This window comes from Equus caballus, chromosome 7 (assembly GCF_041296265.1).
Source record: "Equus caballus isolate H_3958 breed thoroughbred chromosome 7, TB-T2T, whole genome shotgun sequence".
Classification (NCBI taxonomy): Eukaryota; Metazoa; Chordata; class Mammalia; order Perissodactyla; family Equidae; genus Equus; species Equus caballus.
In genome coordinates this window covers 54579330-54596487 of record NC_091690.1, presented here as the reverse complement: position 1 = coordinate 54596487, position 17158 = coordinate 54579330, and the positions used below count along the sequence as shown (strand labels likewise).

At 59.2% G+C, this 17158-nt stretch overlaps 1 protein-coding gene across 1 annotated transcript in view; it reads right to left on the bottom strand.

Moving 5' to 3' along the window:
- Positions 1-10375, bottom strand: part of LOC100629766 (mucin-16) — a 75309-nt gene extending 64934 nt beyond the window's left edge. Inside the window, exons 1-2 of the mRNA XM_070275002.1 lie at positions 8509-10375; positions 1127-4864 (exon numbers count right to left, since the gene is read on the bottom strand). Of these exons, the coding sequence (XP_070131103.1) occupies positions 1127-4864; positions 8509-10375 (5605 nt within the window). The remainder of the gene's footprint in view (positions 1-1126; positions 4865-8508) is intronic.
- Positions 10376-17158: the final 6783 nt, after the last annotated feature.

The window sequence follows — 17158 nt, the reverse complement described above, 5'->3', positions numbered from 1 at the left end:
AAGAGTAAAATGAAGCCAGTCTTGAGTCAGGCCTGGGGTCAGGGGGGTAATAAGGCTCTGAGGACACACTCTAATTCCAGTGCTGAGTTGGGGTCTGGCCTAGGCTGTCCTACTTGAGACACCTTGTGGAGTAGTCACTGTCCAAGACCCTCCCACATAGGTTGACCAACCATCCCAGTTTGCCCAACACTATGTGGGTTCCTGGTATGCAGATTTTCAGTTTTAAAAGTGTGGCAGTCCTGGGCAAAGTGGGATGAGTTGATCACCCTACTTCCACATCCCTTTGGCTCATAAGGGTAACATTTCAGCTCATGCCAGCACCTGAATCTCTTTGTCATGGAGGAATTAACAGGCCCAGGGAGCATGCTGGGCAATGACTGATGGGAGTTGGTGTATAAATACTCTAGCTCCCTCATCTCCCAGAAGGAATGACTCCAAGGTGCACGTTCTATGCATTCTCCTAGGACTTCCATCCAGCCTCCAGAACTGTGAGACAATAAATTTCTGTTGCTTCAGCCACTCAGTCTGTGATACTTTGTTATGGCAGTCCTAAGAAACTAATTCACCAAACAACCCAACAATGCCTTTTCTAGGTATTCCAAAAGAATTGGAAACAGGGACTCAAACAGACTTGTGCACCCATGTTCATAGCAGCATTATTCACAGTAGTAAAAAGGTGGAAATGGCCCAAGTGTCCATAAATAGATGAATGGACAGATAAAATGTGGTATGTCCATAAGATGGAATATTATTTATCCATAAACAAGAATGAAGTTTTGATATATACCACCATATGGATGAACCTTGAAGACATTATGCTAAATGAAATAAGCCAGACACAAAAGGACAAATATATTATATGATTCCACTTACGTGAGATATCTATAATAGGTGCATTCATGGAGATAGTAAACAGATTACTAGGGGCTGAATGGGGAGGTGAAAGGGGAGTCATTGTCTAATGGGTACACAGATCCTGTTACCCATTAGATAAAAAATGTTTTGGAAATGGTGATGGTTGCACAAAGTGTGACTGTAATTAATGCTGCTGAATTGTACATTTAAAATGGCAAATATTATTATCTAAATATATACACAACCACAATTTACAAAAAGTTATTCTTACTTGTTCCTGAAGTCACACTCACAGGGGCCAAGGTGGACGTCCCAGTTGTGGTCACAGGGACAAAGGGGATTCCAGCCAGTGTATTGAAGGTGGTTGCGGTCTTGGCCACTGTGGGGCCTGAACCTGTGGAAGCTAAGTTAGTGGTCTCAACAGTTGTACTTTTAAGGATAGTAGTAGAACCTGATCCCTCTCCATGACTGGTCTTAGGTGGTGTTGGGGTCTGTGATGCTATCAAGGTCACAGTGTCCCCTGTCACAGTCTCGGTAAATTCTTCGAGTCCCACTGAGGTTGCAGGTGGTGAGGTGTCTGTGCTCCATGATGTTACAGTGTGAGGCTCACCAGCTGTTGCAGGGGTACTGGCAGGCCTGAGAACAGCAGGGGAAACAGTCAGAGTTGGGATACTTGTACTGGCCTCTGCTGCAGGAATGGTGACCAATAAGTCTGTGGTCTCTGGTAAATCAGGGGAGAGAGTTGAAGTTGAAATAGTTGTGCTGATGTCTGTCCCAGGATGGGTGGAGAGTGAGGCTGTTTCCGTAGGAACAGCAAGTGAGACAGTTGAACCTAGGTCAATTATGCTGGTCTCGGTCACAGGTGTGGTGAAGGATGTTGTTTCTGGTGGACTGAGGGAAACAGTCTGAGTGGGAAGAGCTACACTGATCTCCAACCCAGGTTGGATGGATGGTGAGGGGGTGGTCTCTGGTGAATGAGGAAGAACAGTTGAAGCAGGAATATTTGTGCTTGTCTCTACACTGGGGTGGGTGACCAAGAAGGCTGTGGTCACTTGTTCACCAGGAGGAAGAGTCAGAGTTGGAATAGCCATACTGGCATCTGCCTCAGAACTAGTGACCTGTGAGGTCACCATATCTGATACACCGGGGGAGATGGTGGGAGTTGCAACAGCTGAACTGACTTCAGCACCAAGGCTAGCGGCCATTGAGGGTGTCGAGTTTGATTCACTATGAGAAACACTGGGGATTGTTTGTGGAACAGTTGGGCTGGTCTCTGCAGCATAGGTGACCAATGAGACTGTTGTTTCTGGCTCCCCAGGGGAAACAGTCAGAGTTGTCACAGCTGAACTGACTTCTGTCCCAGAATGGGTGACCCAAGAGGCCGTGGTCTTTAGTTCATGTGAGTAATCAGTCAGAGTTGGAAAAGTTGTACTGGTCTCTGCCCCAGAACTAGTGGCCTGTGAGGTCACCACCCCTAGTACACCAAGTGAGACACTTGTAGCTCGAACAGCTGAACTGGATTCTGCCTCAGAACTTGTGGCAGCTGAGGGCATGGTGTCTGATTCACTATGGGAAACATTGGGAGTTGTTTTGGGAACAGTTGGGCTGGTCTTTTCAGGATGAGTGACCAATGAGACTGTTGTATCTGGCTCCCCAGAAGAAACAGTCAGAGTTGGAACAGATGAACTGGCTTCTGTCTCAGAAGGAGTCACCCATGAGGCTGTGGTCTCTAGTTCATGTGGGAAATCAGTCATAGTTGTAAAAGTTATACTGGTCTCTGCTCCAGAACTGGTGACCAGTGAGGTCATCATATCTGGTAAACCAGAAGAAACAGTTGTAGTTGGAATAGGTGAACTTGCTTCTGCTCCAGGACTGATGGCCATTGAGGGTGTGGTATCTGATTCACCATAGGAAAAATTTGGAGTTGTTCTGGAAACAGGTATGCTGGTCTCTGTGGAATGAGTGACCCATGAAGCTATTGTATCTGTCTCACCAGAGGAAACAGTCAGAGTTGGAACAGCTGAACTGGCTTCTGTACCAGAATGGGTGACCGATGAGGCTGTTGTCTCTGGTTTGTGTGGGGAATCAGTCAGAGGTGAAAAAGTTGTACTGGTCTCTGCCCCATGACTGGTGACCAGTGATACTTCCCCCCCTGATACTCCAGGGGAAACAGACAAAGTTGGAATTGCTGAACTTGTCTGTGACACAGGATGGGTAACTGATGACGCTGTTGCATCTGGCTCACCAGTGGAAACAGTCAGCATTGTAACAGCTTTCCCGACTTTTGTCCCAGAATGGGTGACCCACGAGGCTGTGGTCTCTGGTTTGTGTGAGGAATCAGTCAGAGTTGGAAAAGTTGTACTGGCCTCTGCCCCAGAACTGGTGACCAGCGAGGTCACCATCCCTGAGACAGTCGGAGTTGGGATGGCTGAACTGGTCTGTGCTCCAGAATGGGTAACCCATGATACTGTGTTTGCTGATTCATCAGGAGAAAGAGTCAGAGGTGGAATAACTATACTGGCATCTGTTCCAGAACTAGTGGCTTTTGAGGTCACCATATCTGATACATCAGGGGGGAGAGTGGGAGTTACAACGGCTGAATTGGCTGCCATCCCAAGGCTGGTGGCCATCGAGGGTGTGCTGTCTGATTCACTATGGGAAACATTGGGGATTGTCCTGGGAACAATTGGGCTGGACTCTTCAGGATGGGTGACCAAGGAGATTGTTGTATCTGGTTCTTTCAGGGACTCAACCAGAGTTGAAAAAGTTGTACTGGTGTCTGTCACAGAACTAGTGACCATTAAGGTTACTGAAGCTGGTACATCAGGTGAGACTGTCATCGTCGGAATGGCTGAACTGGCTTCCACTCCCAGGCTGGTGGCTGTTGAAGATGTAGTGTCTAATTCGGTATGGGGAAAACTCCAAGTTGTTCTGGAAACAGGTGTCCTTGTCTCTGAGGAATGCTCCCATGAGGCTGTTGTATCTGGCTCACCAGGGGAGGCAGCCAAAGTTGGAACAATGGAACTGGCTTCTGTCCCAGGATGGGTGACCCACGAGGCTGCTGTGTCTAGTTTGTGTGGAGAATCAGTCACAGTTGAAAAGGTTCTATTAGTCTCTTCCCCAGGACTGGTGACTACTGAGATTTCTACCCTTGATACACCAGGGGAGAGAGCCAGCGTTGGAATGTCTGAACTGGTCTGTGCTCCAGGATGGGTAACCCATGAGACTACTGTATCTAACTCACCAGGAGAAACAGTTAGAGTTTGATCAGTTGGGCTGGTCTCAGCCCCAGAGCTGGTATCCAGTGAAGTCACCAGCTCTGGCACACTAGAGAAGACAGTTGGAGCTGGAATGGATGAGCTGTTCTGTGCTTCAGGATGGGTGACCCATGAGGCTTCTGTCTCTTGTTGATCTTGGGAATCAGTCAGAGTTGGAATAACCATACTCGTCTCTGCCTGAGGACTAGTAACCAGTGAGGTCACCATCCCCGGTACATCAGGGGAGACAGTCGGAGTTGCAACAGTTGAACTCACTTTTTCCCCAGAACTGGTAGCTGCTGAGGGTGTGCTGTCTGAGTCACTATGGAAAACATTCAGAGTTGTGCTGGAAACAGTTGAGCTGGTCTCTGCAGGATAGATGGCCCATGAGGTTGTGGCCTCTGGCTCAGCAAGGGAAACAATCAGAGTTGGAACAGCTGAACTCATTTCTTCCCCAGAACTAGGGGCCAGTGAGGACATGGTCTCTGATCCTTTATTGAAAATAGGTGGCATTGTCCTGGGAGCTGCTGTGCTGGTCTCTGCTCTAGGTCTGGTGACCAACAAGGTTGTCATCTCAGGAACATCAGGGGTAACATCTGGGGTTGTGATGGTCACTCCAGTTGTGCTTGTGCTGGCCATTTTACTGGAAGTCATGAGACGAGTCAGCATTCTTGAAGTGGGAGTAGAGACTCTGGCGGTCAAAGGCGCTGTAGCAGTTGTCTCTGCCCTCTCCGTCCCTCCTGTTGGTAGTCCTGTGAATTGTGGGATGGACACACAATTTAGACAAAATTATTACCACTTACTGGACTGGCAGTAGTTTATTTTTTCTCCACATGAGGAAAGAGAGAGAAATGTCTCCGCCCAGGATGTGCCTGCGATGCTTCTGGAATGGGAAAAGGAATTGTGATTGCCATTCCCCTGCCCTACCTGCCTCATCTTAGGCTGTAACTCCCCCATGAATTCTTGAGCACTCTCTGGTCCCCTCCAGCCTCTGAGCCTTTGTTCAAGCTGTTTTCTCTGCCTGACATGCCTATTTCTCCTCAGACTTCTTATGTTCAGCCCCTTTTCAAATGCCAGCTGAAATTTACCTTTACAAATTCATGTAAGAATTCATATGTCTCTCCTCAATATTTCCTTTTCATACTGTCTGAACCAGTACTGTACCACCCCTCACAGTCTTCTTGGTAATAGCTATTAATGTCTGACTGCTTGGCATACACTACGTTCTCAACAACTATTTTTTGAATGAATGAATGAGTGAATGAATTAATGAAAGAATACATGGATGGATGTATACACAGGCAGGTCTCCTCTGACTTAAGAGTGATCATGTATCATTGTGCTTAAGAATGGGGAGGTCTGGAATAAGGCAGTCTTGCACTAAGATTCAGGCTCCACCACTAAATAGATGTTACCAAATCCTGCTCGACATCCATTTTCTCATTTATAAAGTAGGGATAGGTACAGTGGCCGTCTCAGTGTGCTGATAACAATGCACCAAGCAAAGTGCCTCGTGGCTCACAATAAGACAGTGCTGCTACTACTGCTGCTGTCTGCTATTGCTACTGTTGTTACCACCACTGCTACTACTACTACTATTACTACTATCACTTCTGCCACCTACCGTTACTGGTGTTACTACTACTCTTACCACCTATCACTGTTGTTATTACTACTCTTACTACCACTACTCTTACCGACTGTTACTGGAGTTATTGCTACTGCTACTACTGCTGCTGTCTGCTATTGCTACTGTTATTACCACCACTGCTACTAACTACTACCACTATTACTACTATCACTGCTGCCACCTACCGTTACTGGTGTTACTACTACTCTTACCACCTATCACTGTTGTTATTACTCCTGTTACTACCGCTACCCTTACCGACTGTTACTGGAGTTATTGCTACCGCTACTACTGCTGCTGCATATTATTACTACTGTTACTATTGCTTCTACTTTTTGTGTTTCTACTACAAAATAAACCTATACTGCATTGAATTTGCCAGGAAATACAAAAGCTGACTGGAATTCAGCCTTGAAGAAGAGTCAAGTGGCATTGGCTGAGACAGAAAGCACTGACCAGGGCTTCAGAAAATGGTTCCCAGGAGGAAGGAAGAAGTACGTGGAGCTTCTCTATAAAGACCACAGAGTCTTCGGGAGCTTGGCATAGGGGGAGGGACAAAATGAAGGAGATTTTGACTCTGATGATAAAGCAGTGTCCCTTTGCTGCTCAGAATATCCTAAAAACCATATTTCTGAGAGCAGATATCCTAAAGAGCTTCATATGTATTTGATGATGATGATGAGCAATGGCAAAGCACTTCACAAGATTTTTCTCTTTGAACACACAGAAAGCTATTAATAACTATTTTCAGTAAGTTAAACTGGGTCAAATTTGTAAAGTTGACATATCTAACCTTGAACTAAACTTACTCAGCATGCTATGAGAAAAGGAAAATTGGTAATATCCACCTAGTAAACATTAGACAAAGATCCAGCTAAGACAGGGAAGCCCATGGCAACTGCACACAATTCTTTCTTTAAATAAACAAACCTTTCGTCTCTCTAACATAGGAAATAGGCCACAAGTGGGATTACTGGGAAGTAAGTGAACTTGAACCTATCTCTAAGACTAGCAGATGATGCGATGATGGAGGGACACAAACTGGTCCTGTGGTGCCTCCATGTGCTGCTTCATTGTGTATCTTTGTGATGTGCTCTATGATGCCATCAGTCCCTGCAGGTGAGGGCAGGGAAGAAACCTACGGTAACTCATCTCATCCAGAAGGACAGCACTGTCTAAATGGATCCACTTAATTCACTGTACAACTCAATTCATCTCAAGTCCATCTGTATGGACTTGAGCCAGTGCTATACGCCATAAGTGGCCACATTTGTCCATGGATCCATTCATCCACCCATAGATTCATCCATCTATCCCTGTATCTACCCATCTATTCTTCCTTCGTTCCATCTTTCTTTTCATCCTGTCTTCCTACCATGCATCTGTCCTTTTATGTGTCCTTTCTCCTTTCTTTTCACCTTTTCATCACTCTTTTCCTCAATCTTTACTTCTTTGAATCCTCCTTTCCACCCATTCCTCCTCCTTTTCATCCTTTCCTCCTTCTATACATCCATCTCTTCTTCCTTCCATATACCCAGCCTTTCTTCTTTCATTTATCCATCTCTCCATTCTTCCTTTCATCCTTCCACCCATCCAACCACACTTTTACCTTCTTACCATCCAACTCATGACTTCCTTACTAAACATCCATGACTCAACTACGGAGCCATGCTTCAAGACATGAGTCAATAGCCATCGATGTGTCTAACTTTGCTGTGAATTGTTAAAACTAGTGTGAGAGAGAATCAAGTCATCCTCCTACAGATATTTAGTGAAGCAGCTGCAATAGTTGGAGGGTCTCTTTGGACTAGTGTCCAGAATAAAAGTGGGGATCAAATTTAACTTTTCAGAAGAATAGTACCCCTCCTTCATCTACTGATCTCTTGGAGGTGGCCTTTCCCCTCCTGGGCTTGGGTCCCTCCCATGTCCAAAAGGACTTTGTTCCCTTGATTTTCATTTGCACACCATTTTCTTTCATATTTCCCTTCCCTTTGACACTGTTCTCAATATAGAAACAAGCTCAACTCAAAGGCGGAATCCCTCCCCTGTATCTCTGTATTATTTTAGGTGTTGTTCTAGCCCTCTACAGCTCACTGCTATTCCCTTCATTAGCATCCCTGAGGACCCACACGTTGTCAAAGAATTTCTCAACTCATTTCAATCGGGCTGTCCTGTAGCATTTGACAGAACGGACCATTCCTCCTTCCTAAAACTCTCCCTTCCTATGGATTCTGTGATTCCAGAATCTCTAGCTTTTCCTCCTACCTCTCTGAGCAGTACTGCATAGACTAATGGTTAAGAACATGGATTCCTAGTGGCACGTGGTCTGAGTTCTTATCACTTGCCAGCTTTGTGATCTTGAGCTGCTGTTAACGTTTCTGCATCAGTTAACTCATCTGTAAAATGGGATCATAATAGTCCCTTCTTCCAAGTGAATTCCAATGAGAATTAAATAACAGGACAGTGCTTGACACAGAATAAGTGCTCTGTAAACATTTTTTATAATTATTATTATCAGCAGCAACATTATTAGTAATGTTAGAACATCTATCATGGTACCATAATTATTCAGCTGGTTGCTTATTTATCTTTGTCTCCCCAGTACCTCTTTCAGTGCCTGGAACTGAGGATAGATATACAAATGTTTGCTAAAAGAGTTTCTGGTGCAGTAATAAACCCCTAATTAACTCATTTTTTACCTCTCAGGAAAGGAACCATTTCCTATGAGCCCCAAATATTGGGAGTATAGGAGCTGTGGGTCCTTACTTGTCAACTGTGTTGAGTGTGGAAGAACCTGAGAAGAACTTGTCACTATTGCCAAGTCAACACTTTCTGTCATTCTGGTATCCATAACGGGTGATAAAGATGTCCTGACTGACGGAGAAGACGTCTCCAAAGTGCTGGCCATAACCAAGGGTCCTTCAGCAGTACTGCTCTCTGCCTCGGGGTCGGTGTCCGCTGTAGGTGGGGTAGCAGTTGAGGAAGTAATCTCATGGAGCACTGGGCTAGTTGAAGAGTGAGTGGTAGTGAAGGTTGAAAAGGGGGATGGTGTTGAAGCTGATGAAGGTAGGCTCTCTGCAATGGTGGACATAGTAACATCCCCAAGACCTGATACTGTCCTAAAAAATGAACTGACTGAGAAGGGAGCTGAGCTGGCACGAGGAACTCCAGGTGTGGTAAAGGAAGCCATAGACTCTGACAGAGAAGGTGTCAATGTGTTGGCCAAAATCGTCTCAGCGGAAGATACCATATCTGTGCTTAGGTGATGAGTACTTTCAGATACAGGAACAGAAGGGGAGGAGGTCAACGAAGTGGACCCTGTAATGGGGAGAGAAGCAGAAAAGTGGGTGATGGTTTTCATGGGGATTTCAGTATACGGGAAAGAAGGAAGGTGGTAAGGGACAGATATTTTCAGAGAAGAGGTGGCATCAGTCTTGGGATTCATTGAAAGATGAGTGGGGAAAGGAGAAGAAAGTGTTTTTCTGGGTGTAGATGAGCTGGGGTCCAGGGCTGTGCTTGGTTCCTTCTGTCCACGAGTCAAACGAGAAAGAAGTTTTCTCTCAAAAGCTGTAGTCTCAGAGAAGGAAGGAGGTGATGAGGAAATAAATGTCTCTTCCATGAATGGGGCAGTGAATGCTGAATACGTGAGTGTGGACGGCTCAGAGAGGATTGTGAAAGAAGAGGGGAGATCATATCCAGAATTCTTGGTCAGAGCAGTGTTAACTGCTGTGAAAGAGGAAGGAAGGATTTCCGCTGTATCTGAAGAGGGTTCCGAAGTGGGCACGTTGGCAGATGTGGTGGAGGCAGGAAACGAAGAGGAACTTGCTATCGTTGCCAAGCTTGTCTGGAAAAAGTGTGAGGGCACTGAGGAAAATGGAAAGCTGCTTTCTCCTGGAGAGGGATGGAATGTGCGTGACACAGGGCCAGGACCTGCACTGAAAAGAGAGGTCTTCTCTGAGTGTGAAAAACGGTGAGTAAAAAAGGAGTGAGGCTGTGACGAGAAAGAGATGGTTGGTCGGTCCGAGGGCCGGGCGCCTTGGGAGGTGGCCTCAGGGGGACCTGTTGGGCTGGGGATGGTCGGGTCCGCAGCTGCTGGAGTGCTGGGGGCGGGAGGGGGCCAGGCGGTGCTGCCCGCGCGGAGCTCTGCCGACGTCGTGGACCGAGCGAGGTCCGGGCTGGAGGGCCCGCTGGAGGACACGGCCGCGGTCCCGGGGTCCCCCGCTGGAGTAGCCGTGGGCGCCTGGGAAAGAGCCGAGGTGGTCCGGGCGGCCGAGCCGGGCTGCTGGGGGAAGGTGCTGGCGTCCGTGAGCCCGGGGCCCCCGGCGGACCCCGACTCTGCCTCCACCTGTGTCGTTCCGGCCGAGCCAGGCCTTGACGGGGCCACGCTGGTGGCCGTCCCGGCGGCAGAGGTGGCCGGGGCCGAGGTGCCTTTCCAGGGCTGCGAGGCCGCCGGGCCAGAGGACTGGGACGCCGGGCCGGGCCTGGTGGTGCCCACGTGGGTCGCGGCCGCGTTTTCGGCAGGGCGGACCGCCTCGGGACGTGCGGGGGCCTCTGAAGTGGCGGGCGTCGCAACCGTGCTGCCCGTCAGACTGGGAGGCGAGCCTGTGCCAGGTTGCAAGCTGGCGCCGCCCATGTCGGTGGTCCTGGCCAGAGCGCGGGGGGCAGTGGCTGCCGGGTCCGAGGGCCGGGCGCCTTGGGAGGTGGCCTCAGGGGGACCTGTTGGGCTGGGGACGGTCGGGTCCGCCGCTCCTGGCGTGCTGTGGGCGGGAGGGGGCCAGGCGGTGCTGCCCGCGCGGAGCTCTGCCGACGTCGTGGACCGAGCGAGGTCCGGGCTGGAGGGCCCGCTGGAGGACACGGCCGCGGTCCCGGGGTCCCCCGCTGGAGTAGCCGTGGGCGCCTGGGAAAGAGCCGAGGTGGTCCGGGCGGCCGAGCCGGGCTGCTGGGGGAAGGTGCTGGCGTCCGTGAGCCCGGGGCCCCCGGCGGACCCCGACTCTGCCTCCACCTGTGTCGTTCCGGCCGAGCCAGGCCTTGACGGGGCCACGCTGGTGGCCGTCCCGGCGGCAGAGGTGGCCGGGGCCGAGGTGCCTTTCCAGGGCTGCGAGGCCGCCGGGCCAGAGGACTGGGACGCCGGGCCGGGCCTGGTGGTGCCCACGTGGGTCGCGGCCGCGTTTTCGGCAGGGCGGACCGCCTCGGGACGTGCGGGGGCCTCTGAAGTGGCGGGCGTCGCAACCGTGCTGCCCGTCAGACTGGGAGGCGAGCCTGTGCCAGGTTGCAAGCTGGCGCCGCCCATGTCGGTGGTCCTCGCCAGAGCGCGGGGGGCAGTGGCTGCCGGGTCCGAGGGCCGGGCGCCTTGGGAGGTGGCCTCAGGGGGACCTGTTGGGCTGGGGACGGTCGGGTCCGCCGCTCCTGGCGTGCTGGGGGCGGGAGGGGGCCAGGCGGTGCTGCCCGCGCGGAGCTCTGCCGACGTCGTGGACCGAGCGAGGTCCGGGCTGGAGGGCCCGCTGGAGGACACGGCCGCGGTCCCGGGGTCCCCCGCTGGAGTAGCCGTGGGCACCTGGGAAAGAGCCGAGGTGGTCCGGGCGGCCGAGCCGGGCTGCTGGGGGAAGGTGCTGGCGTCCGTGAGCCCGGGGCACCCGGCGGACCCCGACTCTGCCTCCACCTGTGTCGTTCCGGCCGAGCCAGGCCTTGACGGGGCCACGCTGGTGGCCGTCCCGGCGGCAGAGGTGGCCGGGGCCGAGGTGCCTTTCCAGGGCTGCGAGGCCGCCGGGCCAGAGGACTGGGACGCCGGGCCGGGCCTGGTGGTGCCCACGTGGGTCGCGGCCGCGTTCTCGGCAGGGCGGACCGCCTCGGGACGTGCGGGGGCCTCCGAAGTGGCGGGCGTCGCAACCGTGCTGCCCGTCAGACTGGGAGGCGAGCCTGTGCCAGGTTGCAAGCTGGCGCCGCCCACGTCGGTGGTCCTGGCCAGAGCGCCGGGGGCAGTGGCTGCCGGGTCCGAGGGCCGGGCGCCTTGGGAGGTGGCCTCAGGGGGACCTGTTGGGCTGGGGACGGTCGGGTCCGCCGCTCCTGGCGTGCTGGGGGCGGGAGGGGGCCAGGCGGTGCTGCCCGCGCGGAGCTCTGCCGACGTCGTGGACCGAGCGAGGTCCGGGCTGGAGGGCCCGCGGGAGGACACGGCCGCGATCCCGGGGTCCCCCGCTGGAGTAGCCGTGGGCGCCTGGGAAAGAGCCGAGGTGGTCCGGGCGGCCGAGCCGGGCTGCTGGGGGAAGGTGCTGGCGTCCGTGAGCCCGGGGCCCCCGGCGGACCCCGACTCTGCCTCCACCTGTGTCGTTCCGGCCGAGCCAGGCCTTGACGGGGCCACGCTGGTGGCCGTCCCGGCGGCAGAGGTGGCCGGGGCCGAGGTGCCTTTCCAGGGCTGCGAGGCCGCCGGGCCAGAGGACTGGGACGCCGGGCCGGGCCTGGTGGTGCCCACGTGGGTCGCGGCCGCGTTCTCGGCAGGGCGGACCGCCTCGGGACGTGCGGGGGCCTCCGAAGTGGCGGGCGTCGCAACCGTGCTGCCCGTCAGACTGGGAGGCGAGCCTGTGCCAGGTTGCAAGCTGGCGCCGCCCATGTCGGTGGTCCTCGCCAGAGCGCGGGGGGCAGTGGCTGCCGGGTCCGAGGGCCGGGCGCCTTGGGAGGTGGCCTCAGGGGGACCTGTTGGGCTGGGGACGGTCGGGTCCGCCGCTCGTGGCGTGCTGTGGGCGGGAGGGGGCCAGGCGGTGCTGCCCGCGCGGAGCTCTGCCGACGTCGTGGACCGAGCGAGGTCCGGGCTGGAGGGCCCGCTGGAGGACACGGCCGCGGTCCCGGGGTCCCCCGCTGGAGTAGCCGTGGGCGCCTGGGAAAGAGCCGAGGTGGTCCGGGCGGCCGAGCCGGGCTGCTGGGGGAAGGTGCTGGCGTCCGTGAGCCCGGGGCCCCCGGCGGACCCCGACTCTGCCTCCACCTGTGTCGTTCCGGCCGAGCCAGGCCTTGACGGGGCCACGCTGGTGGCCGTCCCGGCGGCAGAGGTGGCCGGGGCCGAGGTGCCTTTCCAGGGCTGCGAGGCCGCCGGGCCAGAGGACTGGGACGCCGGGCCGGGCCTGGTGGTGCCCACGTGGGTCGCGGCCGCGTTTTCGGCAGGGCGGACCGCCGCGGGACGTGCGGGGGCCTCCGAAGTGGCGGGCGTCGCAACCGTGCTGCCCGTCAGACTGGGAGGCGAGCCTGTGCCAGGTTGCAAGCTGGCGCCGCCCATGTCGGTGGTCCTCGCCAGAGCGCGGGGGGCAGTGGCTGCCGGGTCCGAGGGCCGGGCGCCTTGGGAGGTGGCCTCAGGGGGACCTGTTGGGCTGGGGACGGTCGGGTCCGCCGCTCGTGGCGTGCTGGGGGCGGGAGGGGGCCAGGCGGTGCTGCCTGCGCGGAGCTCTGCCGACGTCGTGGACCGAGCGAGGTCCGGGCTGGAGGGCCCGCGGGAGGACACGGCCGCGGTCCCGGGGTCCCCCGCTGGAGTAGCCGTGGGCGCCTGGAAAAGAGCCGAGGTGGTCCGGGCGGCCGAGCCGGGCTGCTGGGGGAAGGTGCTGGCGTCCGTGAGCCCGGGGCCCCCGGCGGACCCCGACTCTGCCTCCACCTGTGTCGTTCCGGCCGAGCCAGGCCTTGACGGGGCCACGCTGGTGGCCGTCCCGGCGGCAGAGGTGGCCGGGGCCGTGGTGCTTTTCCAGGGCTGCGAGGCCGCCGGGCCAGAGGACTGGGACGCCGGGCCGGGCCTGGTGGTGCCCACGTGGGTCGCGGCCGCGTTCTCGGCAGGGCGGACGGCCTCGGGACGTGCGGGGGCCTCCGAAGTTGCGGGCGTCGCAACCGTGCTGCCCGTCAGACTGGGAGGCGAGCCTGTGCCAGGTTGCAAGCTGGCGCCGCCCATGTCGGTGGTCCTCGCCAGAGCGCGGGGGGCAGTGGCTGCCGGGTCCGAGGGCCGGGCGCCTTGGGAGGTGGCCTCAGGGGGACCTGTTGGGCTGGGGACGGTCGGGTCCGCCGCTCCTGGCGTGCTGGGGGCGGGAGGGGGCCAGGCGGTGCTGCCCGCGCGGAGCTCTGCCGACGTCGTGGACCGAGCGAGGTCCGGGCTGGAGGGCCCGCGGGAGGACACGGCCGCGGTCCCGGGGTCCCCCGCTGGAGTAGCCGTGGGTGCCTGGGAAAGAGCCGAGGTGGTCCGGGCGGCCGAGCCGGGCTGCTGGGGGAAGGTGCTGGCGTCCGTGAGCCCGGGGCCCCCGGCGGACCCCGACTCTGCCTCCACCTGTGTCGTTCCGGCCGAGCCAGGCCTTGACGGGGCCACGCTGGTGGCCGTCCCGGCGGCAGAGGTGGCCGGGGCCGAGGTGCCTTTCCAGGGCTGCGAGGCCGCCGGGCCAGAGGACTGGGACGCCGGGCCGGGCCTGGTGGTGCCCACGTGGGTCGCGTCCGCGTTTTCGTCAGGGCGGACCGCCTCGGGACGTGCGGGGGCCTCCGAAGTGGCGGGCGTCGCAACCGTGCTGCCCGTCAGACTGGGAGGCGAGCCTGTGCCAGGTTGCAAGCTGGCGCCGCCCATGTCGGTGGTCCTCGCCAGAGCGCGGGGGGCAGTGGCTGCCGGGTCCGAGGGCCGGGCGCCTTGGGAGGTGGCCTCAGGGGGACCTGTTGGGCTTGGGACGGTCGGGTCCGCCGCTCCTGGCGTGCTGGGGGCGGGAGGGGGCCAGGCGGTGCTGCCCGCGCGGAGCTCTGCCGACGTCGTGGACCGAGCGAGGTCCGGGCTGGAGGGCCCGCGGGAGGACACGGCCGCGGTCCCGGGGTCCCCCGCTGGAGTAGCCGTGGGCGCCTGGGAAAGAGCCGAGGTGGTCCGGGCGGCCGAGCCGGGCTGCTGGGGGTAGGTGCTGGCGTCCGTGAGCCCGGGGCCCCCGGCGGACCCCGACTCTGCCTCCACCTGTGTCGTTCCGGCCGAGCCAGGCCTTGACGGGGCCACGCTGGTGGCCGTCCCGGCGGCAGAGGTGGCCGGGGCCGAGGTGCCTTTCCAGGGCTGCGAGGCCGCCGGGCCAGAGGACTGGGACGCCGGGCCGGGCCTGGTGGTGCCCGCGTGGGTCGCGGCCGCGTTTTCGGCAGGGCGGACCGCCGCGGGACGTGCGGGGGCCTCCGAAGTGGCGGGCGTCGCAACCGTGCTGCCCGTCAGACTGGGAGGCGAGCCTGTGCCAGGTTGCAAGCTGGCGCCGCCCATGTCGGTGGTCCTGGCCAGAGCGCGGGGGGCAGTGGCTGCCGGGTCCGAGGGCCGGGCGCCTTGGGAGGTGGCCTCAGGGGGACCTGTTGGGCTGGGGACGGTCGGGTCCGCCGCTCGTGGCGTGCTGGGGGCGGGAGGGGGCCAGGCGGTGCTGCCCGCGCGGAGCTCTGCCGACGTCGTGGACCGAGCGAGGTCCGGGCTGGAGGGCCCGCTGGAGGACATGGCCGCGGACCCGGGGTCCCCTGCTGGAGTAGCCGTGGGCGCCTGGGAAAGAGCCGAGGTGGTCCTTGCGGCCGAGCCGGGCTGCTGGGGGAAGGTGCTGGCGTCCGTGAGCCCGGGGCCCCCGGCGGACCCCGACTCTGCCTCCACCTGTGTCGTTCCGGCCGAGCCAGGCCTTGACGGGGCCACGCTGGTGGCCGTCCCGGCGGCAGAGGTGGCCGGGGCCGAGGTGCCTTTCCAGGGCTGCGAGGCCGCCGGGCCAGAGGACTGGGACGCCGGGCCGGGCCTGGTGGTGCCCACGTGGGTCGCGGCCGCGTTTTCGGCAGGGCGGACCGCCGCGGGACGTGCGGGGGCCTCCGAAGTGGCGGGCGTCGCAACCGTGCTGCCCGTCAGACTGGGAGGCGAGCCTGTGCCAGGTTGCAAGCTGGCGCCGCCCATGTCGGTGGTCCTCGCCAGAGCGCGGGGGGCAGTGGCTGCCGGGTCCGAGGGCCGGGCGCCTTGGGAGGTGGCCTCAGGGGGACCTGTTGGGCTGGGGACGGTCGGGTCCGCCGCTCGTGGCGTGCTGGGGGCGGGAGGGGGCCAGGCGGTGCTGCCCGCGCGGAGCTCTGCCGACGTCGTGGACCGAGCGAGGTCCGGGCTGGAGGGCCCGCTGGAGGACACGGCCGCGGTCCCGGGGTCCCCCGCTGGAGTAGCCGTGGGCGCCTGGGAAAGAGCCGAGGTGGTCCGGGCGGCCGAGCCGGGCTGCTGGGGGAAGGTGCTGGCGTCCGTGAGCCCGGGGCCCCCGGCGGACCCCGACTCTGCCTCCACCTGTGTCGTTCCGGCCGAGCCAGGCCTTGACGGGGCCACGCTGGTGGCCGTCCCGGCGGCAGAGGTGGCCGGGGCCGAGGTGCCTTTCCAGGGCTGCGAGGCCGCCGGGCCAGAGGACTGGGACGCCGGGCCGGGCCTGGTGGTGCCCACGTGGGTCGCGGCCGCGTTCTCGGCAGGGCGGACCGCCTCGGGACGTGCGGGGGCCTCCGAAGTGGCGGGCGTCGCAACCGTGCTGCCCGTCAGACTGGGAGGCGAGCCTGTGCCAGGTTGCAAGCTGGCGCCGCCCATGTCGGTGGTCCTCGCCAGAGCGCGGGGGGCAGTGGCTGCCGGGTCCGAGGGCCGGGCGCCTTGGGAGGTGGCCTCAGGGGGACCTGTTGGGCTGGGGACGGTCGGGTCCGCCGCTCGTGGCGTGCTGGGGGCGGGAGGGGGCCAGGCGGTGCTGCCCGCGCGGAGCTCTGCCGACGTCGTGGACCGAGCGAGGTCCGGGCTGGAGGGCCCGCTGGAGGACACGGCCGCGGTCCCGGGGTCCCCCGCTGGAGTAGCCGTGGGCGCCTGGGAAAGAGCCGAGGTGGTCCGGGCGGCCGAGCCGGGCTGCTGGGGGAAGGTGCTGGCGTCCGTGAGCCCGGGGCCCCCGGCGGACCCCGACTCTGCCTCCACCTGTGTCGTTCCGGCCGAGCCAGGCCTTGACGGGGCCACGCTGGTGGCCGTCCCGGCGGCAGAGGTGGCCGGGGCCGAGGTGCCTTTCCAGGGCTGCGAGGCCGCCGGGCCAGAGGACTGGGACGCCGGGCCGGGCCTGGTGGTGCCCACGTGGGTCGCGGCCGCGTTTTCGGCAAGGCGGACCGCCTCGGGACGTGCGGGGGCCTCCGAAGTGGCGGGCGTCGCAACCGTGCTGCCCGTCAGACTGGGAGGCGAGCCTGTGCCAGGTTGCAAGCTGGCGCCGCCCATGTCGGTGGTCCTCGCCAGAGCGCGGGGGGCAGTGGCTGCCGGGTCCGAGGGCCGGGCGCCTTGGGAGGTGGCCTCAGGGGGACCTGTTGGGCTGGGGACGGTCGGGTCCGCCGCTCGTGGCGTGCTGGGGGCGGGAGGGGGCCAGGCGGTGCTGCCCGCGCGGAGCTCTGCCGACGTCGTGGACCGAGCGAGGTCCGGGCTGGAGGGCCCGCG